The sequence below is a fragment of the Tiliqua scincoides genome, chromosome 3 (assembly GCF_035046505.1).
Source record: "Tiliqua scincoides isolate rTilSci1 chromosome 3, rTilSci1.hap2, whole genome shotgun sequence".
In the NCBI taxonomy this organism is placed as follows: Eukaryota; Metazoa; Chordata; class Lepidosauria; order Squamata; family Scincidae; genus Tiliqua; species Tiliqua scincoides.
The window spans coordinates 143,612,136-143,640,119 of NC_089823.1; the positions used below are offsets into that span (position 1 = coordinate 143,612,136).

A 27,984-nucleotide genomic window follows, 5' to 3' on the forward strand; every position below is an offset into this window, starting at 1 on the left:
TGACAATAAGAGCACATTTCACAATCCATTGATTACAAGAACAGTTAATTCCCCCCCCACACACACACATTCATTTTATTCCTGGCAGGCAGAAAACTCCATTACCTAGGCTTAAGATAAAGCATTTAGAAAATAAAATGTTCAAGGAGGGACAGTAGAAGAATATTTACTCTGCATGCGAAAGGTCCCAGGTTCAGTCCCTAGCATCTCTAAGTAGGGGCAGAGAAAAATTGACATCCTGAAGGGCAAATATCAGCAATAACACAGGCCAACGCACACTTTGCTTCCTTAAACGTTACACCAATTCCTGGGTATATTTGGGGTGCCGATTCCAAAAATGGCATCCGTTTTGCCCTATCACTTCTAGTTTTGGAGATATAGTATAGTCTCATTAGTGAATGGTACAAGCAGCTTCCTCATGAGGAAGCCTACACCATGGCTTCCTCATGAGGAAGCTGCTTGAACCATTCACTAAAGAGGCTATACTATATCTCCAAAACTAGGTGTGACAGGGCAAAACGGACGCCATTTTTGGAATCGGCACCCCAAATTCATATCAAACCACCATAAAGTTCGGAAAAAAACTTTTCTGACTCTTAATTTTGTAGGCCTGTGTAATCAGATGAATCTGTAGCCTAAGGTGTCTTCCTATGATGATGGCAGTACAGTAAATAAGACAATAGCAACCATGCAAGACACACCTGGATCAAGCATCTTTGGACACTGATGGATACTGGATATTGACACTGACTTGATGAGGGGCTAGCCAGAGTTATTTACTACTGATCATGTGTGGTTTGTTGTAGAGTTTGTTTTTTTTGATGGTTGTTCAAGTATAATTTTATATAGTTTTATGATGTCACTGCCTTGAGCGTTCCAATTATTTGGAGAGAAAGGCAGGATACAAATCACTTAAATAAATATTTTGATGTAAATCACCTTGAGCTGGAAGAGGCACTATGTAAACATTTTCAATAAATAAACCAATGTGACTTTAGCCTCTTCTGCATCCACTGGCAAAGCCAGAATAATGACTGCAGTGAGGTGGTGAGCTACTCCCTTAGGGCAGCGGTTTTTAAACTCTCTTGGAGCGTTTGAGCTGCTCTAAGTTCTTGTGGGGGCGGGGGAAGGCAGCAGCACGATCCCCAGGATTGCGTCACTCAGGGGGGCTGCAGGGGCTTGGCTGCACGTACCTGAGCCTCCTGCAGCCTCCTGGGGGTGCAGGGAACCCTGTGTGACCTTCTGCAGGGCTCTCCACAGCTTCAGATGTGAAACCAGAGCGATCACACTCCACTTCTGCTTTAGCGGAGGCAGGGCACAATTGATCCGCTTTCACTTTCAAAACTGTGGGGAGCCCTGCGGAAGGTTGCGCAGGGCTCCCCGCACCCCTGGGAGGCTCAGGTATGTGCAACCAAGCCCCTGCAGCCCCCCTGAGCGGTGCGATCCTGGGGATCGCGCCACTGCCTCCTCCCTGCCTCCAGGCTTCCCCCGCCCCTTAAGGTGAAAGTGGCCAAGGCCCACAAGCTGGGGCATCATGATGCTGCAGTGTGAAAAGCCCTGCATTAGGGAGTTGTTCCGTGTAGGCTCCAGTCCTTGAATGGAAGCGTAGCATTACTGAGCTTCTGGTCTTGCCCAGGTTTATCATTCCAATGGGCTGGGCATTTGTTTCAAGTACTGTTTCTTGATTTGAAACTGACAAATAATAATTCCTAGTTTCTAGATAAAACTGGGTTATATTCAAAAATACATTTCTAATCTATTGTGCCTCCAAGGTGCTCAGGACAGCACCAATATAGCACTGAGATTGCCTCATTTTATCCTGACAATGAGAAAAGGATCTTGCTGAAAGCCCCCACAACAAGCTTCATAATTAAGGAGGGATTCACATATCCAAAAGTAATACTTCAGTCATATCAGCCCCAAGATAAGGACTGTCTGGGCTGAATTCTTTCTTGGCATAATTACCTGCACTCACATAGTGATCACATCACAGCCTGTTTCCCACCTGTCAAACTGATGTTCTTCATCTCAGTTCAAGAATGTCATGTTCTTATTTGCTTCTCATGCTTAGATTTATTGCATAATCATTTAATGAGGTCCACTTTCATACCTATTGATAGGTAGAACAGCAGCAGACATAGGCAGCCTATGAGGCCCAAAATACAGCTGATGGCAGCAGACCCAGGACTTCAAGCATGGGTCTGCCCCAATTGCATCCAGTGCCAAGGGGTACATAAGGAGCTTTGATGCTTAACCTCAGGGGTATCATGGGGGGGGGGGGGAAATGGGAGGTGGATTGTACCAGGTGACATTCCAGGGAGAGTACATTTGTTACTGGTGGTGCGTAAATGCACCTATGGTAGAAAATGGTTAAAAACACTGAGCTAGTAAATCAATGATCAAAATCAGTGATGAAATGCACAGAATGATTTATAACAATTGTTTTTTGAAATTTAGCAAATAATTTTATATCACTGAATATACAAGAGCTGTTGTTTTCTCAAAGCGACCCATTTGGTAATAAATATGTGAAATAAATGTAGCAAGGAAACCATTTTTTCAGAAGTCAGAATAAAGTGAAAGATGGTAGACAGTCATCTGGATAGTAGATACACAAGATACATGTGTAGCTTGATCCTAAATATGTCTATGATATTTTAATTTAAAGGTGTAATTATAATTTTGCGAGTTGTTTGTCTCTACTATTGCTATTACATTCAGTGATATATGAGAATTATGATTTACAAATAACATTGGCACAAAAAACATTACTAAGGATTATGTAATGGTCTGGTATGGTAGGAGGTCCATGGGGGTGACACTATGATTTCTTGTCCCAGGTAACACCAAGCCTAGCGATGCCTCTGCTTAACCTTTCCCTGACTACTTCTCCTACCTCCACAGTCTGTTCCCCAGTGTCAATTTTTCCCAGCTGGGCCCTTATACCAGAAGTGAACCTGGCTGGCAGACAATCACATGGGAAGGAAAGAGCACCCATCCCCTGTGTCAGTTGTGATTGGCAGCCACAGACCTGTGTTTGATGACCCCTGGTCTGCCATAATCATTTGTAGTTTGGGTTTGGGCCATACAAACAAACCCCAGACAAGATCTGTTGATCAGACTGATGAATAGACTGCAAAAGGAGAAACAAGGATTTAGCTGAAACAAGTTATTTTATTTTGTCTCTTTAGAAAAAAAAAATATGTCCACCATATCTAGGGATCTCAAGTGCTGATGCTAATGGGCAGAAGACATTATTCAGCAATTCCCACCACAGCTGCGCTAAATCACGGCTACCAAACACATGCTCAAAAGGCTTGAAGATGAGGAAGGGAGGAAGCCACAAAAGAGACGGCAAGGGGACACAAGGTGTGTTGCACACAGTTGGCCCTAGAACGTTTGATCAAGAGTCTGCCAGACATCTAGGATATGTCGGTATGAGGCAAGTGAAAGACTGTGGTGCTGAATGAAGTTAGCCTAGGGTATGGGTGATTTCCCTGCTCTGGTGCCAGCTAGCATGTCTGTATTTACTCCTGGGATTCTCACTTTTCACACTAGAAGACCTGAGGAGGGTTAATTTCCTTCATTTTCACCCTGGGAAGAAGAAAGATAAGAAAACAGGTTAATTTGCCCTCAAAGACCTGCAAACAACTCCAAAACAATGGTGGCAAGGATCTTGACATTGCTGCTGACATTTTTCCAAAGAAACAAGGAAAACAGTAACATCGCATATGCCAGGGGGTGGCCAACCTTGCTTGACATCAGAGCCACATACAGTAAACTTCAGATGTTTGAGAGCCGCAAGAGAGAAGTTTGAGAGCTCCAGTATTTAAGAAGCATTTAAATTCTTCAATATATTTACTCATCATGCACATTAAACTTCTGTTTTAATCCATTGGACTCTCAGTGTATACCCAGTAAATAATGAGAAAGCTGGAAAATTTCTTATTTACCTTTTATATTAATTGTGATGCAGAAAGGAGCTCAGCCAACATATTTCTACGAGCTGCATGTTATATGTCAAAGACCTGAATGTGGCTCATTAGCTGTGGTTTGGCCACTTCTGGGATATGCAATTTGAATTACTCTTTCTCTCCAGGAATCATATACGTTGATAAATGATGATCAGGCAAGCAAGTGGTCGCTTTAGTTCTCATCTTAGCTATGCCATAAAATGAGATAATATAATATTCCCCTGGGGGCTGGGGATAAGAATAGGCCCTCAGTTTGGCTGTACTTGTCGTAAGAGGCGACTAAACAGCCACCGGGTAGGTGGGACTCCTCAGCCTGGGAAGGCAGCTCATCTGAGAGAAGGAAAACTCTGATCCCAAACCTCCACTGCCTTGTGGCTACATCCAGTTATGGAAAAGGCTTCAGGAGTCAACCTCGAGGCAAAATCCGGAGCCGGAGTCCCTGAGGCAGTTCATGGCTGAACACAGTCACGTTCTGGCAACTCCTGCGACGCCGCTGGAACCAACCGTATTGGCTTCTGCCTTTCCATTGGACCATTTCAGCGACGTGGAGAGGGGGGATTTGCTGCATGGGTAACAGCCTATCCTCCATACCTACTTTACCCAGGCTTCGCGCACTGGAGAGGACACTCTGTTCCAGAACCACCATTCAGAGCATGACACCATAGTCTTCCGAGACTGAAGGATGCCAATAACGAATAATATGATGACTATCCATAGTGGCATATCAGGGTATTGACCCTGCCACCCTAACAGATTTGCTAGCATTAAACTAGACAGCTGTAATTCCCCATAATGAGAAGGAATAAATGCTATGTTTATTTTGAGAGAAAAAAATGCAAGTGTGAAATGGCCCCTGTAACATTGGAGATTCTCTCTTGCCCTTCATATTACCACATGCCCCATGCAAACTGCAAGTATGGATCAGGTGACATTGCAAATATGGAGCCTTGAGATATTGTTAGGGCTACAAAGAGCCACAAGACAAGACATGGTAGGAAAGAAGGCTTCGCACAGGTGGTGGGTATCAAAGACAAAACCTGGAACATATACTGACAGCCTCATATGCCCACAGTTGGGGGACACTCTAGCATAGAAAGTCATCAATCATGTTGGTTGGCCTCTCACCTATGACCACTATTCCTTAAACATTATTAGTAGCAAGGCAGGTGTAGCCATGTCATAGCAGCTCCCATATGTTGACATATGTACCAGCCCCAAGGATATCTTCTAAGGGTTGCTTTGGAGTCCATACCTAACATGTCCTTGACTCATACAAGATTGTTTGAAAGTTGTGTATTTTTGTCCAGGATGTTTTCCTTTTTCAAAACTGAAAAAAAAAGCCACAGGTTCCAGGACATGATCTTAGGGCCCAGCATGCAGTCACTTTGCTGAAGCCAAGCAGCTCTTTGGTCAGTGCCAGGATGGGTAACCACCTAGGACTACTGTGTATGCTGCCTTGAGTCACATGATGGAATGAAGGACATCTATAAAATAAATCCCTGATTTGAAAAAGTTGACCTTCACACCCTAGTTTTTCTTGAAAGATTGGATTCAGAGCAGTGTTTCTCAAACTGTAGGTCAGGACCCACTAGGTGGGTTGTGAGCCAATTTCAGGTAGGTCCCCATTTATTTCAATATTTTGTTTTTAATATATTAGACTAGTTGCTACCATGGTATGTGACTGCATTTGGGGAAATGTTACGAATCTGTACTTTTAACAGGCTACTATGTATATGCTTTTAGCAATGATAGTAAATGGGACTTACTCCTAGGCAAGTGTAGGTAGGATTGCAGCCTAGGATTGTTCAAAAATTTTCTGCCTGATGATGTCACTTCTGGTCATGACATCACTTCTGGTGGGTCCTGACAGATTTTCCATCTAAAAAGTGGGTCCTAGTATTAAAAGTTTGAGAACCACTGATTTAGAGGATCTAATTAATTTACATTATGTGAGTGAACTCATTAGAAGACTATAATGAAACTAACAGCTTGATCCTAACATCACGACCTGCCTTCACATTGCACCGGCTACCATTGCCTGAGCCGCCTGATAGCAGATGGCTTGCTGTTAACACCACAGAAGTTGGTAAGCTCCATGCTGGAAGCAGCTGGCATCACTGACTACTGGAGCAGGGGAAATGGTGGCAGGGTGGATCAGGGCAGGGATTGGGCCAGGCCATGAGTGGTTCAGGGTGAATCTCAGTGGCGGCGGCAGCATCCATGAGATCCAGAACCCCTGTCGCAGGCTCAACATGTCCCCTTGAACCTAACAGATTGACACCTGTAAAATACCTAGATCTGAATAGGCCCATTAGGGATTAGGAAGCGGTGGAGGAGGTAAATACGAGATTACTTACCTCTCCTGGGGTGCCTGGTCCCCTGCCAGCTCATGGCATGCAGCTCATGCTTCATCTGCAGCACTGCACATTGTGGGCCAGCCCTGGATAGGATTGGGCTGTATATTGTACATGTGCCTTCCATACAATGTCTTTCACCTAACAACCTTTTAAATATAAATGATCTATTTGGTTTATCCATATTTGACTAACAAGAAGTACTGGAGGAGAATTATAGCTGGGTTTATGTATAACTGATTTTATATACTCTCATCTTTGTATATTGAATGAATTATTATTGAAATAATTGCAATTTAATTAACTAGTTTTAAAAATTAAAAAAACGAAATTCTAAAAATGACAATATAAACTAATATATTCATCTACACAGATACACCTGGTATCTTATCAAGAATCAGTTTATCTAGAAAATACTCCATGTAGCTCCTTCAGCCTCAAGCGACTTCCTCCAGAATAGACCCAGTAAGCAGTGTGAAGACAAAACATGGAGTCAGACAATGTTTGTTGTTTTTTGTTTAAATTTCCTGAGAGCTGATGGCAGTTTGAAAGAGGGCAGCTGCTTGTTTTGTGTACACTCAACTTGCTTTCACCTCTGACAGTCTTTTCAGGGTTTCAATTGCTTCAGAAACCTCTTTGACCCAAGGAAATGGTGAGACAAAAGAAATATTCACAGAAACCAAAACATCTCTCAAACCGCTCTCAATGCCCTTCAAAACTGAGCCAAAGACAACGTCAGGACTCTATTTGCAATCAAAGAGGCTGGGGGTGGGCCTGCAACCAGAACATAAAATGCGAACATTTTGACATAATGATGAGCAGAGAAAAGATCTGAAATCACCTGTATGCAGAAAAGAAATGGAAACCAGCTCAGCACAGAGAAAGTAAGGAAAGAACAATAGATGGCGAGAAAAGCCCCAGACCAGCCAAGGATTCTGGGGTTAGCAGGGCTGTGACTGTGCTTTACCTCTGCACTGGTTTCTGTGGCTTCCACTGGGGCATCTTCCTCTGCGGCAGCAGCAAAAGGTGGCTCTTCAGGCTGCTGTGGGTTCCTTAAATCCTCCTGCAAAACAGACACAAAATGGACACCCTGATTGCAGCAAAGCACACTGAGGAGTGATGGCGGATGCTGACTTGAGTGTTTAAAAAATCGATGATTGACATAAGACTGCAGTGCAACCAGAGTCTGTCTCTGGGTCTATCCAATCATACAACCTCTCACTGACATCAGTAGAATTGTTATGAAATCCAGTTCCAAATTACTGAGAGCCCAATCCTAAGGGCTCGGAGCGTTGGCACTGACCTCCAGTGCGAGTGCTGGGTGTCATAAATGTGCTGTAAAGCACATTTATGGCACCCTCCGAGTAGGGACATTAGCACTGGTCCAGCGCCAGTCAGCTCTGGGCCCAGCACTGGATAGATGCCGCCTGGAGCAAGAGCTCCAGGTAGTGGAATGAACTTTCAGGGTAGGGGGAGGCATTCTGGGGTGGGAGGAGGGTGGGGTGGGGGGAGGAAACGTGGTGAGAGGGGTGGAACCAATGGAGTCTTTACCAGATCCTATCCTCTCTGTTGGGCTGAAATGCTCAACACAGTTTCTCTAGTTTGTGTCAGCAAAATAGCAGGTGCAGACTTGAGAAGCCCCATTGTGGGGCCTACGGCTTTCCTTGGGGGAAGGGGAGCAAAGTCCCCAAGGAGACCTCTGGCAGCCCTGGCAGTGCTACCACATACAGTGGTAGCGATTTTGGTGCCACTGTACCTGGCACTGCTGCCAAGTATAGGATTGGACTGCCTATTTTATGATGATCTGCATAAAATTCTGATGCAGCTTGTCAGTTGACCATTGTCAGTATGTGGATGCACAGACACTAGCAGATTATAATATTTTTCTTCCTGCAGTAGAAATCTTGTCCTGCTGGCTTCTGCAGCCCAGACTTCTATGAAAGATATAAGAACAGACAAGTACATTTCTTTCTAGTCAATTGGCAACAGTAAATGAAAACCAAGGCACATGTCAGTGACGGAGGGTGTTGAATCAACCACCTAAGAACACACTTTAGGCAGCAGTAGCCTTGGTTGGGTGCGTGATGCCAGTGTGCCCATCTCCTTCCCCTAACCAGATGTTTGTTTGTTAACAGGAACATTTGGTCTTTGAGTCTTTTGTCTGGTATCTTAATTAGTTTATGCTGTTTTAGTTTTGTAATTTTTTAATCGTAATTTGCTTATTTTCATTGGTGATGTGGCACTTTAACAGGTTTTTGACTGATTATTGGGGTATACTGTAAATTTCAGAAGTAACAAATTCAGAAATCATCAGGTTATACTTTATTCAACTTAGAAAGAGCAAGGTTATAACTACAGTGGTCTGAATTTTTCTGGAACAGCAGTCTTCAAACCGTGCAGCAGGAAAGGTGTTCCCAGCACAACCGGTGCTTACCATTCCCACCGGGGAGCCATACGTCCCCACCACTGATCTCCCCCAAACAGAGCTCTAGCCTTCTGCGCCTGCCCAGAAATCTGGACTCTGGCTGCTGGGGTGATAAAACCCGGAAGCCACAGACTAGAGATTGGCTTGGGGGGAGATTGGCAGCAGGGAAGGATGGCTCATAAGAACATAAGAAAAACCTGGTTGGATCAGGCCAGAAGCCCATCTAGTCTAGTCTCCTGTATCCCACAGTGGCTTGCATCCTGGTGCCCTCCCTCACATCTAGCATTCTGAGGTAGCCTACCTTTAAAATCAGAAGGCTGCACATCCCCATCCTGCCTTGTAACCTGTGATGAACTTTTCATCCAGAAATTTGTCCAATCCCCTTTTAAAGGTATCCAGGCCAGATGCCAGCACCACATTTTGGGGCAAGGAGTTCCACAGACTGTGGTGAATGCAACTCTCTTCTTCCCCAGCCCAGTCCTAGCCCTCCCGTACACTACTTCCTGACCTTGGTCTCCTCTCCCCATGGAAGGAAAGCTCCATCTCTCGCAGCTCCTCACCCCACTCCGCAAACCATGAGGCTGCACACAACCCAGCGGAATCTCCCATCTGCAAGGCAACAGGTCCCTGCCCTGAGGGCCTTCCACAACCTGATCCAGCAGCAACCACAGAGGGAGATAATGGAGGGTGAGAAGAAACTGCTCCTCATGGCTGGTGGTCCCTGTCTCTGTCAGAGCTTGAGGGGGGGGGGGCTTGGAGAGGGCTGGAAAGGAGGCTGGCTCCAAGCCTGCTGCCACAAGTGTGATTCTGCCCAGCCAGCCAGTGGTCCTGGGGATGCCCTCATCCATACCTGACAGGTGTAGCTGCCAGCAGGTAGAGCTCTCATTTGCATGTGCAGAGCCCACTGGAGGATGGAGGCTCCACCCTCCGCAACAGGTAAAGGGCAGTTCCACAGAGACTGGAGGAGCTCAGGCGTTCGCTTCTCGCTGGCGGCTGGCACTGTTTCTCTCCCCCTAGGCCACCTGGGCAGGCAGAGGGCACAGGAGCATGACCCCTGGTGGCCGCCAAGGCAGTGTGAGACCAGCAGGAGTGTGACACTGGCTGCCAGCAGAACAGGCAAGCACCTGGAATCTTGGATGTGTCTCGGGAGGGAGCCACTGGCCCCCCAAGCAATGTGCCAGGAGCAAGGACCCCAGGAGTCTGCCGTCCCCATTTTGCCTGCCTGCCCCACTTTGGCACACAGACCGCCCCCTCCTCCAACTGCCTGCCAGCCCTTGGCCAGACATCACCCAGGTGTGTGTCCACTGGGCAGGCCTGGGCTGAGCCTCCAACCCGACACACTCTCTCTCTCTCTCTCTCTCTCTCTCTCACTCTGTGGGGCTGCCCTGTGGAATGGTAAGTGCCATTCCCCTGTGGAACGGTAAGAGGAAAAGGCAGGGCGCCAGATCCAGCCCACAGGACAGGGTCTGGAGAGCCCTGTTGTAGAAGGACAATGCCCCTGCCAGGAGCAGCAAAAGGAAAAGTTAGGAGAAAATCTTCTGCAGGTTTGTGCTTAGAGCCCTGCCAGAGAGCTGTATAAAACCCTATATGTATGTAACCCAACCTGTTATATTACCCACAACTGCGCTGAACTTAAATCAGAGATCAAAGCACAACAATTTGCTCAACTCCAGTGATTATTTCTCCCAATTCCTATAAATAATTTTCCTGTCCACCATGTTTCCCCTTCCCCTGAGCCAGCAGCCAGTCCAAGTGTTTAGTGTTTTGGCTGCAGGTCGTAACAACTCCCAGGATCACAAAGGAGATTGTGTCTATTGTGTCTACTTCCTTGTTTCTTCCTGGCTGCTCTTTCCTAATACTTCCTCCTTGTCTTGCTCGGATGCAGCTCCTTCTTGTTTCTTGAGCAGGGAGATATGTATCTCTCTATATAAATTCTATGACAAAATTCTATCCCCCCCCCCCCCCAAAAACAAGATGAATCCTGTGAGCTGAATACACAAGGTAAATAATGTAAATGTGCCTTTCCATTATTCTCTGTATTTATTCGGCTTCTGCTAGTCATGGGTTAGGTCAAAGGGGGCAGTGGAAACTGTATTCAGGCATCTCTGTGCCTTCTAATACTACCAGACATTGTCCACACACTTTCAAGCTTATTAATACATTCGCAAAGGCCAGAACCTTGCTTTTAAAAATTAAACTAGGATTCTCAGAAGCTGAATAATACATCCAGTATCATATTATGTGCTTATTCCTGAGCTTCTATGGAATCACATAACACAAACAGACTTGCCCTCGATGATTTCCCCAGAGGAAGACCATTACAGTACACTTCCCTAGCTTCAGGTTTGGAGTTTTGCTAAAGGTGATCAGTATCAGGTTTGCCCGCATTTAAAGCTGCAACCTGATATTGTACACTTGACATGGGTTCTATTCTTCCCTTATACATTAGTGGTTAGAATTCTTGGAATACGCATTAGTTAATTGTTCTAGAAAGACAATTAAAATGTTCAGCTTCAGAAATAAAGCATGTATCCTGTTAAAAGTTAGTAAGCAAATATAACTCTTCATCTAGACCAGGGGTGCCCAAACCCCGGCCCTGGGGCCACTTGCGGCCCTCAAAGCCTCTGAATGACTGATAACTGAGGAGAGACACCCCTTTGCCACCTTCAGGGAGCCTGTAAGCTAGTATTAATGGAGAGAGGTGGGCTTGAGAACATTCTCCTCTTTGCTTCTCATGTGTATTCTCAACTGTATTCCTCGCCATGACTTCACATCTCTGACTCACCAATCTATTTTTAAACAGGGCAGGAAATGAGCATCTTGAGAAAGTTTCTCTCTGCACCAGAACAGCAGTCAGTACAATTACAGGATGAAGACGTGTCATCTTGGATTTAAAGAAATCATTTCATCTTCCCTGTCCTCCACATCCTGACAAATGTGGCCTGTCTAGAAACATGATCTCTGTACCCCCCCCCATAGATTCCCTCCCCAGTAATGGACTTTTAACAACATGCCAGGGCCAAACTCTGTGTTGGTACCAGGTTGCTTGGGGCCCTGGGGCAAAGACCTGCACTAGACCCCTTCACTCAGTCTCTGATGGCGCATTGGGTGCTTCCACTGCCACAGGTACTAAGGGTTCAGGGGTGACTTGGTCAGGCAGGCCTTCAGCCAGTGCCCCACCTGGACAACCTTTGATGCCACCGTTGGTCAAACTACCTGTTTAATGTGTTGTTTGGGCTTTGGTATAATGGCCAACAGTTTTCTTCAGAAAAAAAGAAAAAATTTAAGAACATTTGTCCCACAATATACAGATACATGCAAAAAGTATCCAGGCTCTGTGGCTCATTTACAAAATTAGTGTGTCTTGGCTTTGGATCACATGGGCAATGCCTGCAATGCAGCACACTTTTTGCTGCGTCATCCAGAAGGGGAAAAAAGTTGATCTCTGATCTGACAGCAGAACATCTAAATAGAGGTCAGCTTGTTTAGCTCTGGGATGCACTCAAGCAAGAGCAGAGAAGGAGAGAAGTATGGTTTGGCTGCTGATGCAGCCTCCACCTCTCTGTTTCTCAAGATACTGGGGTACGGTGTGGGGAATGATCACCATGAAAAAGGTCTGTATATACAACAAAGGATGCATCAGACCAACTGAATAGTTTTCAGAGACTTGAAATTATGATCAGTCGGGGCATACCTGCTCCTTTTTTGTACCTGGTCTAAGAATCAAGCGAGATGCAGTTTTAACATGATATTGCATGTATGTCTTTGGATCTGAAGGAAAACAGTTGTGGGACAATCTGGACTAGATCTGTGATGTAGATGGACAGCAAATAGCAACTTAGGAAGTTATTTGGGGGGGAGCATTAGGCCAAAAGGGTTAAACTGCATCATTCTAGGTCAAGCTAGGTCATATCCACAACCTTGAGTTTCAGCCAGGATGAAGACTCAGAGGCAGAGAAGCTGGTCAGATCCCTGACACCTGTGCCAAGGTGAGGTGCTGAGGATGGACCGGACAGTGAAGAGTCCTAGGAGCCTGAACCTGATCATTCGGAGATGGTTCCTCCTTAGCCAGACGTCTGTCACCTGAGGCATTGGGTCCCAATATGTTGGGGACCTCTTGCCCTTCACTGCCTGCTGGTCGGTGCAGGGATGTGTCAGGCAAGAAGTGACTGAGAAGTGGCAGCTTTCTTGATTTCAGACCCAAAGGCTACTCCTTTAAGTACCTTCACTCTGCAACAATGGGGCAGAGGTTAACCTCTAGTTAACCTCTAAAAATGTTAACCTGCTAACTGGTTAAGAGGCGCTTTTTCAAGTGGGTGCTCCTCTTTTATTTAGCAGGGGAGAGTAACTGGCCCACTTCACCCCAGCAGTGTCTTTTCTAGTGGCTGTCTGCTGGTGTTGCATCTTTTTAGATTGTGAGCCCTTTTGGGACAGGGAGCCATTAGATATTTAATTTTTTCTGTAAACCGCTTTGTGAACTTTTTGTTGAAAAGCAGTATATAAATACTGTTGTTGTTGTTGTTGTAGAACAGGAGTGCCCAAACCCCGGCCCAGGGGTTACTTGAGGCCTCCAGTGGCTCCCAATCAGGCCCTCAGGAAGCCCTCAGTCTTCAATGAGACTCTGGCCCTCCAGAGACTTGCTGGAGCCCATGCTGGCTCGGCGCAACTGCTCTTAGCATGAGGACGACTTTTGCATAAGCTGTGGGACTCCCTTCATTGCTTGTTTTCATGTCTGTGATGCAGCAGCGACAGTGAAGGCTGGCCTTGCTTTGTGCAAGGCCTTTTATAGGCCTTGAGCCATTGCAAGACCTTCATTCATTCCTATAAGTTCCACCTCTAATATATTCATTTATGCAAATTTATGCACATTTATTCAAAATGGAAATGTAAATGAATTTTTTATCCCGGCCCCCGACACAGTGTCAGAGAGATGATGTGGTCCTCCTGCCAAAAAGTTTGGACACCCCTGGGGTAGAGCCTAAGAAGGGAGTCAGGACCAGGAGACTAACAGCCCAAGCCTATGCATATTTACTCACAAGTAAGTCCCATTATGTTTAATGGACGTTACTCACAGGTAAGTGGAATAGGATTGCAGTCATAAAGAGCTCAGCTGGGACTGGGATACCACTGAATCCAGTTGCTCAGAACTGTAGTTCTCTACTGCCACTCTTGTGGATTCTGGCATGAGACCAGGACCAGACACAAGCTCCTCAGCTGCTTTGATTTTTGCAAAAGAGATTCCAAAGATGGAAATGTAAAAGCACATTTACAGTACAGTCCTATGGGTATCTACTGAGAAGTAAGCCCCATTGTGTTCTTTTGGACTTACTCCCATGTAAGTATGTATAGGATTGTAGCCTAAATGTAATATCTAGTTTCACCCAAAGTTACTGTTTGCATTCTTGAGGGGTTACAGATCTATAGGATGACCAGAGGTTACAAGAATAACCAGAGATCACTCCACATCTTGTCACTATATCTACCTGGGAACATTAGTAACAGAAGACATGCGCTGTGACATTATTGTGCTTTCTCACCCTCTCCAAACCAATGTAGCCAATGTAGAGGAGTCGAAAATAGCACAGTGATGTCATCTCATGCACCTTCTCATACTAAACATTACTGGAAAGGTGCAAGGCTGCTGAACTTGATTTCAGCCATGCATCCATAGTTTGGCTGTAATGTAGATGGAAAATACACTGAGAAGAGAAAACTATCACAGGCTATGTACAGAAAATGAGGTGTGTACCTGCAGTAAGGATGGCTCTATCATATCACCTTCATGCCTATGAGAAACTACTAAGCTGAGAGAGCCATTGTTGCCCATGGTATACAAATTCATTTTTTCTGTCTTGCTGTGATACCTAGTCTAACATATTTTGAAGCACCACAAAAACCTGCAAAATCTATAGTTTGTAATGGCTCTCAGTTGCCACTGCGGAACAAAGTCTTCCATTTGTATTTGAAAATCTTTCCACTTCTATGTCTCTTAGTATACAGCTAGTCAACAGTGTGTAGCTGCAAGCATGTTGTCTCTATTGGTGCTCAATACTTTCATTTCATTTATTTTTAGACTTGTACGCCACTTTTTGCCTCAAAGCCTCAATGCAACTATGTAATGAAAAACACAATAAAACACAACAATTGAAGAGACAGCATCTAAAGGAGTTCAAGGAGACCTTCTTCACTCAGTCCAAAAGCACAGCAAGACATACATTTAATCTTATTTAGGGCCCAATCCTGTTCTCTCCTAGCACTGGTGCTGAGCTCCAGCACAGGTGCTGGCTGCTATAAAGCACATTTACAGCACCAGGAAAGCAAGAAGTGGTGGCACAGGGGCTACGCCAGTTGGTACTAGGCCCAGCGACGGGAGGTTGATGCCAGGGGAGTGCTGGCAGTAAGGCGCATTGTGAGGTGACGGTGCAGGGTTTCTGGGCAGGAGAGTGTTCTGGGGTAGGAGGAGGGTGAAGTGGGAGCAGGGACCCAGGCAGGGTGGCCAGCAGAGCCCTGCTCTTCCGGATCCCATCCTCCGTGTCAGGCTGAAAAGCACAACACAGAGCTCCTCTAGTCTGTGCTGGCAAAATAGCCAGCACAGACTGAAGGAGATCCAATGCGGCCTCTGTGCCCTTACTTGGGGGAAGAGGACAAAAGTCCCCTTCCCCTGAGGAAGCTTCCAGCAGCCTGGCAATATCACTAGATGCAGTGGTAGCCATTCTGGCACCATTGCACCTGGCGGTGCCACCACCATTAGGATTGGGCTGTTAATCTTTTAAAGGCTAATAAAGCATCATGGATGCTCCTGGAGAGGGAATTCCAAAGCCTGGGAGCTACCATGGAGAAGGCCCTTCCCCATGTGCCCACCAGCTGAATTTCACCAGTCTTTGGCACAAGAAGCAAAGCCTCCCCTGAAGGTATTAACTGGGTGGTGGAACCACATGGGTGTTAACTGGGTGTACACACACGAACTAGAAAGGCAATAATCCCATCAGTTAATCTGCTACAAAAATATAATTTTTAATAAACCTTGATTAACACTGACTTTTTTACGTGTAGGCACATGGGTACTTTTGTGTAGTTTATTAAGAAGGTACACCTAGCGTCTGTTTGTGTTTGCATAGATTAAAAAAATCCACATGTTGACTGATTACTGGGTGTTTGTTGCTATGCAGCCAACCGAGTATTGTCTAGTGGGTTGGTTGCCAATACCACTAAATATCAGAGACATAAGATGTTTGCATAAACCCAGCATTATACTGATATTTTCAGTTTCTAGAGAGGTGTCATTGGTGAGTTTTCTGTGTTTATGCTGTTCTTACTGATAATGGTAGAAACTGATGCCTCTACTGGTCAGCTCCAAACCGTTCCAAACTGTTCAGATACAACTTTTGTTGATTGTATTTATGAGCTTAGGACAGAACTGACAGAATGTTTTATGGGCTTCTTCTCAATTATTGAATCAGTAATTTGTCTTGCCAAGAGGAGGTCACGGACCACACATAACAGCAGTCGCACACTGTGCTATGCCTGTAATGACCATCCAGTATGAACAGAGACCAAACGTCTCCAAATAATGCACACCTAATCTTGCTATCCATAGCACGGGGAATAGACATTCACAGGAAGAAGGAGTGGGTCCAGGGTTTCTATAAAAATATATATGCATTATGCTCAGATTCAGTCTGAAAGTTACTGTCATGTTAAAGACACTGCAAGGAGAATTTAGTACCCGGAAAAAAATATTGGGTTCAGGGATGATGATGATGATGATGATGATGATAACAACAACAACAACAACAACAACAACAACAACAACAGGTATTTATATACCGCCTTTCTTGGTCTTTATTCAAGACTTTATTCAAGGCGGTTTACATAGGCAGGCTTTATTTAAATCCCTTATTAAATAGGGATTTTTACAATTGAAAGAAGGTTCTCTCTTTCAAGAACCACTACATTCAGGTGTTTCAATCCGATCTGGCTTTACATTCTGGCCTCCATCCTCCCACGCTCAGAGCAGATGGAATAGCTCGGCTTCAGCTTGTCAGCTGCTTCAAGGTCGCACGGTGCCGGTGGCCTCGAACTGGCGACCTTGTGGATGTTATCGTCAGGCAGACGGAGGCTCTACCCTCTAGACCAGACCTCCTGCCCTGATTCAGCGATAATCTTTCAAATACATTTTATTGTAGTGATTCAATTTTAATTGCGCCGGGCCACCAATCCATTGGCCTCCACAGGCCCCAGAATGCCTTGTGGAAGTGATTCAGAAATCACGGAGGCAAACTGGAAGTTGCTTCCGCAAGGCATCCTGGGGCCCACAGGGGCCAATGAAGTAGGTTGCGGATCCAGCACAACCTGGAAATTATCTCTGGTGGCTCCAAGTAATGCTTCACAACCCACAGTTTGAGAAACACTGGCTTAGTGTTACATCTAGTTAGGCTTGTAAAAAGGTACAAGCCAACAAACAAAATGAAGGACCACACCTACCTTTTTTACGACCCCAGTGGTGGTTACAATGGTTTCTGCTCCTTCTACAGTTTGCTTTGCCACCGTGTTCACACTGGCCACCACAGAGTCACCCACCAGATTGGCCTGTTCTTTGGTCTTTTCAGCAACTAAAAATTCAGCAGAGAGAAGTAGAGTGGATGAATCAAGGTGCAAAACAAGCCACACTTAATTTTGTATGATTGAAAGTTGGCAACATGAGCATCCTACGATGTTGAACTTGAAGCTAGTACAGCACAGCACTTTTAGATAATTTAAAGCCTATTTCTTTGAGACAATGGAGATGATGATTATTAAATTTCTTTGAAAATCAAGATGCGATCAGGCAAGAAACTATGGCCCAGTTCAGATGCAACATTTGTGGTTCAACAAACTATGGTACCTTTCCCTCCTGTCCAAATGCATCTGGCTGAATTCAACACTTCCTGATTTGCTAAACCACACCTGAACCAGGAACCTGTTATCTGAGCACTGCCGGAAAACCCAGATATCAAACAGGATCCATGGTTTGTTAGGCCAAGAATGTTGAATCTGAACTCAATCATAGACACTTCCCAATGTGTTATTAAAAGGCAAAGGAATGAACTGAAGTTTCTCATCAAGGAATGTCGGTGGGGGGGGGGGTTGTCATCAGCCAAGAAGATAGCAGCATTTGTAATGTTGAGGAGTCCAGCTGAAGGTGGCCATCATATTGGAGAACATACTGGAGCACTTAGTCCCTACAAAAGAGCTGAATTGGGATAATCTTGTACATCCTTATTCCTAAGTCTTGTGAAAGGCATTTTGGGCCTCAGACACGTAACCACTGAACCCCTCATCTCAAGGAATTTAGGGGGCTTTGATCCATGGTGATTCTTCTGCAGGTGTGTAGGTCCAAGCAGAAGTCTGGTTGTGCCAACTGCAGCATTTCTTTTCCAGCCCTGTCCTCATTGGGAAGACAGATACCATTCTCTCCAACATGGCACTGCAGTGCAGAGCCTCATTGTTTATTGCTTCAAGGAACTGAAGATTTCCTTGTTCTTGTTTACAAAACACGCACATCATGCACCACACCACCACAAGCAGGAGTGAATTATGGCAGTATCTATAGACTGGGACAAAGAGATGGTTGGGAAGAGGATCTTGAAACATGGCTGTCTGGGTCTGATTTAGGGATAAGTGGCCATCAGGGCTGCTGGGAGACTTTTTTCCATGTGTAACACATGAACTATAGCCCAGTGCCTCTATTTTCTCAGTGTATTCTCTAGGCCTTTGGAGGATTTCTATCATCAAAGTGTCCTAGGTTGTGTATGCTCAGAACTGTACATGTAAACTCTTGCAGATTTATATGCAGGACACACAAGTGAAGTACTTATAAGTATGTACAAAAATGCACTGTGGAGCACTGATGTAGCCTCTCTGGTTTCAAAAGAATGACAGACAAAAATGGCCTGGCAATACTTACCATGGGCATTTTTGTTCAGAAGCAAGTCATACGTCCACACCCTCATAGCTTCACCGATGAGTGAAGATTTACAAGGTGTCAGTCAGAGAAGTGAACTCAGTGCACAACCTGTCAACAAACCTTACACACAGCACAGGAATTCACTGCTTGCTTACCTGAAGTGACACTCTGCACCACACCTTCCTTGGTTTTGGCCCCTGTGAGAAGAAAAAAAACACACCTATTAACATTGTTTTCATAGACCCCTGTTAAAAATAACCATCAATTTACATTCACTGTTGCATGACCATGAAGATGCATTGGAAGCAAGCAAAGGAAAGATGAGTCACCAACTGAAAGAGGCTGAATTTCCTGCATTCCAGAGGATAAAACACTTTAGACATGGAGCATGTTTAAGAGCCCACAAAAATACACACAACAAAAAGTTGCCTTTTAGATTAGACATTAGCATTTCTCCCCACATTAGCATTTCTCCATACACACCCATGGAAAAACTGTATTTTTCCCCCAAGAATGAAGGAGAAAACAATCATTATCTATGGTATGTTTTGTGCATTCAGTCAAACCCTATTTATCCCAGCGTAGCATCTTTTCCAGAGGCTGGTGCTGGTGTCTGTAATGTGTTCTTTTAAAGACTGTGAATCCTTTTGGGATATGGAACCATATTGTCATTTATTTGGCTCTTTGCTTTTGTTGATGTTCAAAAGTGGAATATTAATAGTCAATACTGCTACCACTAAGTAGTGAGAACATGTTTACGCAATTATGTTTTCTTACTGGAGAATCAGCTTGTGGCATGGGCGACACAACTGGGATTGGGTCCAATCCTATCCAACTTTCCAGCTGTGGTGTAGCCACAATGCAGCACCTTTGTAAGATAACACCTGTTTCCAGACCTTCAGAAGACCCCAGTGACTGCCCCTCCACCACAGTTTGCAGCACGCACCCCACAGGCACAACTGCACTAGCACTGGAAAATTGGTTAGGATTGGGCCCATAGGCAGCTAGAGTTTATAACAGCCTGAGCAGATACAGAGTAGATGGTGGGAGGTAGGAAGTGCTATGGGCCTGAGTGGTATAAAGCAATGTTTTTCAAAGGGCATTCCAGGGAACCCTGATATTCCTTAAATGCCTTTTAGGGGTTCCTCAATTAGAAGATCATTAATAGCAGACATGATTCCCTATAAAACAGCTTGACTATTAGCCCCAGCTATTTGAATCCTGGTTTTTAAGATTTGTAGGATTGCTTTTCCAACTAGCCATTGATCTGAAAGGCAGGGACTATGACTAACTTACACTGAAATTGGATTTGGGATTAATCCTTACACTAAATGAAAGGGATCTACAGGCTGCAGAACTGACATAGCACTCTGTGTGTCTGTGCGTGCGCATTTCTGTCGACTGGTCCCAAAGCAACAAATCTGGTCAAGCCCTTTTTCTAATCAATTACAAGCACTAGTTCCAAGAGGTGTTGCCCTTTGCTCTCAGCTGCAGAGATGCTAAGCTGTATGTGTATTATGGCTGGCTGGATCTGAGAGAAATAAATCACTACTACAACCAATGTTTATGATAGGCCTGGATGGTAAAGGAACATACACTGATGGGGTAACAAAGTAACAGGCCACGTCCCTCTCTCTGATTAATTGAAAACTGTACTGAGATCTTCTGCATAATCATCTGAGGACTGTAAAGGTCACATAAAGGATAAGACACTGCAACCTCTACCCACAGGCGATTAAACCCTTGATTAATGCCACAACCCAGATAAACATTAGTGCTTGTAGCCATTTAAAGTGTCCAGGGACCAAGGGATTATTTTCTTATGCCTGTGACAATACATAGATCAGCCAGAGAATTGCTAAACAAAGCAAAAGAAAACAAAGACAGAAAGTCATCGCATATGTGTCACAAGTGAATTAGAAGAATGGAATGTAAACCCAGAGACTGGCCTGTCATGACAGGTTATAGTTATCTTGTCTTAAGCCTTACTTATTTTGAATGACACCAGTCCTTTTTGGGCAAACACAGGAACCTGAAACCTGGGTGACTTTCCACCTGCTGATGGAAATGATGCTTCCTTTGAAATTTAGCTGCATTTTCATAGCATATGCTGTTTCTGATGGGTTGCCAGCTTTTCTTCTGACCCTCTTCCTGTGCCTGTAACAGCAGCCTAAAGACCTTCCTTTCACTTAGTTCCATGCTAAGAAAAATTACATCTGCTAAATGTCATCTGCTAAATTTTAGAAATGGGCTATGTCAGATGCAAGGGAGGGCACCAGGATGCAGGTCTCTTGTTATCTGGTGTGCTCCCTGGGGCATTTGGTGGGCCTCTGTGAGATACAGGAAGCTGGACTGGATGAGCCTATGGCCTGATCCAGTGGGGCTGTTCTTATGTTCTTATGTCAGTGTGGCAGGCTACTGGCATTATTGAACACATAGGAGCAAAGACAAAAAAAAGCTGGCAACAATACTAAAGGGGAAAAAAAAGTAATTTAATTAGCTTTCATTATTTATTGCTGTTGCGTTGCCTTAGCACTCACCAGAGGGGTCTGTAAGAGGTAGCTAAGTGTAATTTGTTGGCTTGTTTTGCACATTCTTTAAATACAACAGACAGGGCTGCCACCCTTTTCAATTGCTTAATTTATGTGTATCTGGCTGCTTCTGATTTGCCAGCATTTTCATGGTAGGGCTCCTGTGCCTTTTACATCCCAGAGAGAAGTTCAGCAAGCGAAGATTTTTCTGTCCTGCAGTATATTCAGAGGAAAACTCCCCTATCTGGGACTGCTGCCTGTTAAGGTGCTTTTAAAGGCAGATGATGCATGTCAGAAAAAAAAGCTGGCAAGCTTTGGTTCTGCAGGGGCAGGAAAAACAGCCCCACACACATCTTTCCCCTCCATTTGTGTGAAGGGGACTAGTAGTCAATAAGCACCAAAATGATTTTTGAGTTGAGAGCACATGCTCCCAATAGTAGCAAAAACAACAGCCAGGGGCTGTCTAGGTTTTTTCTGTGCTCTCTAAGGACCACACCCAGTGACTCAGGCTTCATGCTCGCCTTAGGCATGGCATGAGATCAGACCTGCCCGCACAAAGCAAAGCCAGCCCAGGACAGCTGTTGCACTGAAGAAAACAAAAACAAACCAGATTGCCACTTTGTCTGTAGCCTGGGTTATAAGTTCAGCCTTTCCCTTCCCCAACTCTTAATTTTCAAAGTGCGCTTTCTCTTCTTTTGTAGATCTCTTCCCCAAGAAGGAAATGAAACTGTGGGCAGGAATGCAAGAAATAAGCCATAATATATTATGTGGGGCTACTTATTCCAGCATAAAGAGATCTTCTGAAAAATTCAACGCCATGGATGATTTATGGATGAGTGCGTTTGTCATTCTTTTGCAGAAGTCTTGCACTGTATTATTCGGAAAGGAATTTCAATTTTTTTCCTCTTTATATTGCCCCAAGGAGGACTGAAATGCAGCAGACTGCTCTATTCACTGTACAACCTCTCCATGCATTTGATTCTTCCATCTTGTCACTGCCCAGTTAACCACCACTGGCCTTAGCCAGTTTTGGACTGGAATGGAGAAACCCCTCAGTCTGAATTGGAGCCCCTGTTTTAAAAGGTAGTGTTGATGGAGGGGAGAGGCAGGAAAATGGGGTCCTCTTTGGAATCAGCTGCAGTGGAAGCAGCTTCATCCTCTGAGTTTCTTCCTGATGCACTGTCCAACTTTTGAAGGCCTAGAACAGCCATTTTCAACAATTGTGCCATTTTCAACAAATGGTCTGCAGGTGTGCATTGGGAGTTTAGGGAAGTGTCATTTATTAGTAGGGCCACTGGAGGATGTGAGCCTGCCCCCCACCAACAGCATGGTGTGCCTTGTCAATTGTAAAGAAAAAAATCGATGGTGTGTATTGACCATTTTAGTACCTTGTCAGTGTGCCATGAGACGAAAAAGGTTGAAAATCACTGGTCTAGAAATACCCTTCCAGGTATTTGGCTGGAGGTCATGACTTTCCAAAGGTGACCTAGGTTGCAATCCTATACACACTTACCTGTTAGGAAGTCTCATTGAACATAATGGGACTGATTTCTGATCAAACATTCACAGGATTTTGCAGCTAGAGTGTTCCTGGCAGAGATCTGAACTGAGCTCACATCTGGTTCGCAACATGTCTCCATTGTGCACCAGTTCATAGGATAGTGATCCTTGCTCTGATTTTTGCTGCTTCTTCTGTGTTTCCTAAGCGTTTGAAAACTAAATATTGGATTGGCATCTCTTTATTGATTCCTAATGGACCAATTTCACCAGTTAGGAACAATGACCAGGTAATTTGTCACAAACAGTTAGGTAACAGTCTGCAGAAACAGCAACACATTAAGTGGATTAATCCACATTAAGTGGATTAAGTGATTAGTTATATGATGAACAATCTGGATTGTTACTAGTGAAAACTACAGTAAATTCTTCCCCCTTCCTCATTTCTGGCTAGCTGCCTATCATAGTTTGGTGGAAGATGCTTACCTAAATGACTCGGCAAAAGGATCAAGGACCTATAAATAGCACCACACAGCAAACCGGAGCTGCAGTGCAGTCAAATTTGTGTTAACCATGTGCAGTAAAAACTATCCGGCATTACCTGAGCCCTAGCGGCAGTCTACATTAGACAGAGCTGCTATGTTCTGCAGCAGCCAAACCGGCAGCTCTCGATCACTGCAATGACTCAGCACTAATACTGCTTGTGCATAGTCAGTACATGGCATACTCAATGTCAAGTCTGAAAATATTTCCTCAGCAAAGAACTGGGCTCTTACCCCTTTGCTAATATCCTAAGGCAAGGAAAAACTCACATGGATTAGTTCAAAGAGCTCTGTCAGTTCAAACAGCAACCCCTCCCTACCCCAATTTCATTTATCCTAGCAAAGTCTAAACCAGGGGTGGTGAGGATGGGGGGGGATTACTAGGAGGTATGATTTTCTTGTGACAATGGAATGAACACACAACGCTAATGAAGCTCCAAGTTAAGGGAATAAACAGTCCCTTACTTTGAGGAGGCCTCCGTGAGCGCCACCCAACTGCAGGATGCAGCACATGCCCCATTAGCACCGCTATGCCAATGCTGGAAAATTGGTTAGGATTTGGGCCTCAGTCACTCAACTGTGCAGAAGGAACAAGCTGGCCAATAGTGTTGTTCCCTTGCAATCTGGACACCAGATAGAGCACTTTACATCTCTTGTCGAATCAGATACTGAGGCACCTGCTCCCTCCACTATCCTGTCACCTGTCATTTATGTGCTCCACCCACCCCATACCACAGTAGGGCCACAGAAGAACTGGGGAGGGGAGCTATGGTTGCCTCCTTGTCTCCTGTTTTAGTGGGAGATTTACTAAAGCTGGTGTCTGGGCTGTGAGGTAGAAATGCCACTGGCTACAGTTCCTGTGGAATACTTGTGGTCTGATACAGGGAAGGGTGTCCACAATCCTTCATGAAGGGTGTCCCTGACATTGTCGTGATTAGAAAAGATGATGGGGTAGGGAGGTGAGAGGAACCTATGCAAAAGTGGCCTTTAATAGTTGTGCAAAAGAGGGAACATTGGCAGGTGTGGCTTGTCATGCAGAGAGAAGAAGAGCTTCCCAGTTTTATACAGCTGTTAAGGATACAGGAGTCCTTTCCATCTGGACTCTCTAGATGCAGTACATGAGGGACAAAGGCCTACTCATGCATTTTGGTTAACCTTCCCAGGCATGCAGCCAAGGAGAACAGGGATTCAGAGGAACAGCTTGGTGATCACAGCTCTAATGGGTCTGGAGGAGCCCCAGCATCCAAATATTAACTCTTGGGTTCATTTCAGTCAAGCAACCAGGGAAGGGCCCACCACCAGTCAGACCCTGGGCTTCCTCACTCAGAGAGAATTTGGCTAAGCAGGCAAAACAGTGCAGGCGCTGTGCCTGTAATCAGAAAAGCAACCTACTCTGCACAAGGAAGGGAAGGAGAGCTCATAAATGCTTGCTAATGTACCATTGTTTAACTTTTCCTGATGCAGTTCCATCCCCTATAGCCCTTCACATGGTCTCCTTCATTATCCTCCAGCGGTTAGCTCAGTTTGGAAAAGTTTCATGTATTTATTATTCTTTGAATTTATAACTCAATTCCTAGTTTGTCTGATACCACCCAAAGCTATTTACCAAATTGACTGCAGTGGTTAAACCCTAAAGGCCACATCAAACCATTTCTCAAGTCAGGAATGTAGGGTGGAGCAGGGGGTGAGGGGCAGAAATGCAAAATGTCAGAGGCACAGATGGAAGGAAAGCATTTCCTGTCATTGTGCATGCTGTGCCCTGATGCACTCAGCTCAGTGGGGAAGCTGCGCTATGGCTCTGGCCTTCAGCATGGCCATGCCTTCATCTGAGATAGATGACATCATCACTTTCTTTCTTTTTTTTCCTGTTTGTGGTTAAGAGTGGAACTACACACTATGGAGCAAATACTGGAGTTTCCAAATCCATGTTTGCCTGTTACCAGTAATGCAAAGTTAGAAGAACCTTCAGGATATGGGTTTTGTGAAGACTTCAAGGAAGGTGCTGCAGTCTTCATGTTTTGCTTGGAAGTCAGGAAGGACTTTCCTATGAAGGAAGAAGCCAGCTCCACTCTGTTGATAATTGCCTTTCTAACTCTAATAGAAAGATATTGCGGCAGATTTGCTTCAAAGCATTCCTAATGGCGGTGGGTACTTCAAGATATTTAAGAATTCAAGAAGAGCCTGGCTGGATAAGACCAAAAATCTAGCTACTCCATATGCTTCAGAGAACCTTACAAGCAGGGCATGAAGGCCATAGCTCTTTCTTATCACTACTTCCCAGCAAATGGCATTCAGTGGTATACTGCATCTGAATCTGCCTCTGAATCATATGGCCATCAAGAGCAATAGCCAGTGAAAGAATGATCCTCCAGGAGTTTGTCTAATCCTCTTTTGAAGCCTTCTGAGCTAGTGGCTACCATCGCATCTGTTGGCAGAGAATTCCATAAGTTAAATTATGCATTCTGTAAAAAATTATCTTCCCTCTCCTGTCCTGAATCGATTGCAATCAGCTTCATTTCTACCCACTTTCTCTACAAACCGTGCATAATTTTAGAATTTCTGTCTCATATCTGCTCTGAGTCATCTTTTCTTCTAAACTAAATAGCCCCAAATGCTTTGCCTTTCTTCATAGGGAAGGTGCTCGAACACTTTGATTGTTTAGGTTGTCATTTTCGGCAAAGCTCACAGTTTGGTGAGCTTTCAGTCTGTGAACATCATTGGATAAGGCCATGCTAATGACATGTAAGGGTGTATGTGTGAATGCTTCTGTTTAAAAATCAAAGCTCATACCCAGTCACAGAACATAACGATAACAACAGCCCTTGTTTCTGAATGGAACATAATACGCAATTACTAAAATAAGTTATATTCGTCACAGGTTGCTGCCAATTTTCATAAATGCTTTTCCATCAGATCTTAGGCTTCAAGGGCAATTTGGACATTTTTCCAGCAGGGTAAATGGAAACAGATTCCATTGTGTTTTGAGAAAGAGCAAGAACTGAACTATTTTCAGCAGCTCTTAACTGATGATATAATCAATTACTTGGGCATTTGCTCACAGAGATTTTAAATGTTTCTGTCTCCTTAGCTTTTTTTTAATGCAGGGAAAGTGGCAGGCAAACAAATAGAAAGCAGAGATGAAAAGCAGAATAAACCTGTAGATTCAAACATTATATTTCTGTGAAAATATTAGCATAATTCTCTCTCTCTCCCCCCCCCCCCAGATGATCACTGCATTTATTCCTACTAACCATCTTCACTAAGGCAGGCATTTCAGACATGTTTCAGGTGCTACAGAGTTAGCAGTCCACCACTAAATCGGAACTGACAGCTTCATGCATAAAGTTGCCATCTGTTTTCCTACTTGCCTGGGCCCTGAACAGCAGAAATGTGGCAGGTGAATCATTTTCCTGTCATGGAGAGAGGCAACAGGAAAAACTTCACCTACGATTCTGTGCATGTTTGCCCAGAAGCAAGCAAGCAAACAAGTCTCCCCAGGTTCAATGGGACCTCCTTCAAGGAAGTGCCTGGAGGAATGCAATTCCCCTTCGGGTGTGTCAGGCTGCTGTGGATGGCACAGACGCAGGGCCAGGAAAAAAGTGGCAACCCTCATCATGCTGTAGATTTGTTATTTCAAATTACAATTAATAAACAGTTGTACATGAGATTACATTCTTTGCAGTGGGTCACTTTCTCACCTTCCAAGGTTGGGACAGCTAGCTGATAGGAAGAGTTCTCTTACCCCAAGGTCACAGAAGAAACCTGGATTTTTTTCCCCTTGGTATTTCAAGTTCAGTTGCCCAAGGGGAAGAGTTCTCTTACCTACATACATCACCCCTTCCTTGGTCTTCTCCGCAGCTTCAGTCACTCCCTGTTTGGTCTTCTCTGCAGCAGCCACCACTCCCTCTTTGGCTATGGAAAACCCTTTCTTAAAGACATCCATGCTGGCTTGCTCTGGTGTTCCCTGCAGAAGGATGCTCGGTACACAGCTCCTCAAGTGGGGGGGATGCTACTTGCACTCTGCAGTCCCTCCCTGCTGCTCACCGTCCCCCACTGAGTCTGGAGCTCTTATTCCTCTGCTGGATGAAAGCAGTGTGTGGTGGAGTGTGCCAGCTGTGCCAGCTCTTATTGATGAGGTCCGCTGCAGTGTAGCCAATGCCTGTGAGAGGCTGAAGCTGAAATATTAATGATATGGATTTGCCTGCTAAGGTTTTAGAGCAAGGGGTGGGGGAGAACGTAGAGGTAAGTGAGAGACTTTTTGGAAGACATCCAGAGCATCATCTTTGAAGATCTGCTGCAATGCTCACTCAAGGACGCTCTCTGGAAGCTTTCAGCTCAAGAAAAGATTTCAGCAGCCTTGCTCTAAGGAACTGGCGGGACTCTAAAAGCAAAGAGGCTGGGTATGGGAAGCAAAAGGAGACACAGCATCTGCCTTTTGCTTCTTGGCAGTGACAAAAAAAATCATCTTTCAATATGGGTTCAATTTGTGCCAGGGTTCACCAGGGCTTCTAGCTGCAAAACTAATCAGCCATGTTTGAACACCCATAGAAAACATGCAACCAGTCATCATAGGACAACAAGAACTTGCCTTCTCTTGGGATAGGTCTTTGCTTGTCCTGCACTCACAGCCTCTGATCTAAGCCTTTTGCATAGATTAGCACAGACGGGTCAAGTTGTGCATAGCTTAGCATGGGGGTGTGTGTGTCAAGTTCTTT

The 27,984-nt window shown here is 44.8% G+C and overlaps 1 protein-coding gene across 1 annotated transcript; it reads right to left on the reverse strand.

Annotated features, from left to right (window-relative positions):
- Nucleotides 1-3,573: 3,573 nt before the first annotated feature.
- On the reverse strand, nucleotides 3,574-27,212 carry SNCG (synuclein gamma). Its single transcript, XM_066621391.1, has 5 exons — nucleotides 27,092-27,212; nucleotides 18,855-18,896; nucleotides 17,238-17,365; nucleotides 7,170-7,391; nucleotides 3,574-3,594 (listed from the first exon to the last, which is right to left on the reverse strand). The coding sequence occupies exons 1-5, from the start codon at nucleotides 27,210-27,212 to the stop codon at nucleotides 3,574-3,576; spliced, it is 534 nt and encodes a 177-aa protein (XP_066477488.1).
- Nucleotides 27,213-27,984: the final 772 nt, after the last annotated feature.

What these genes read in the sequence shown, in the direction of transcription:
- SNCG (XM_066621391.1), bottom strand. Translation starts at nt 27,212, where the DNA reads ATGGATGTCTTTAAGAAAGGGTTTTCCATAGCCAAAGAGGGAGTGGTG. An exon ending in CCACTGGGGTCGTAAAAAAG is followed by an intron (nt 7,392 to 17,237) that starts GTAGGTGTGGTC and finishes TCTGTTTTGCAG; the next exon opens with GAGGATTTAAGGAACCCACA. An exon ending in CATTTCTTTTCTGCATACAG is followed by an intron (nt 3,595 to 7,169) that starts GTGATTTCAGAT and finishes TCTTCTTCCCAG; the next exon opens with GGTGAAAATGAAGGAAATTA.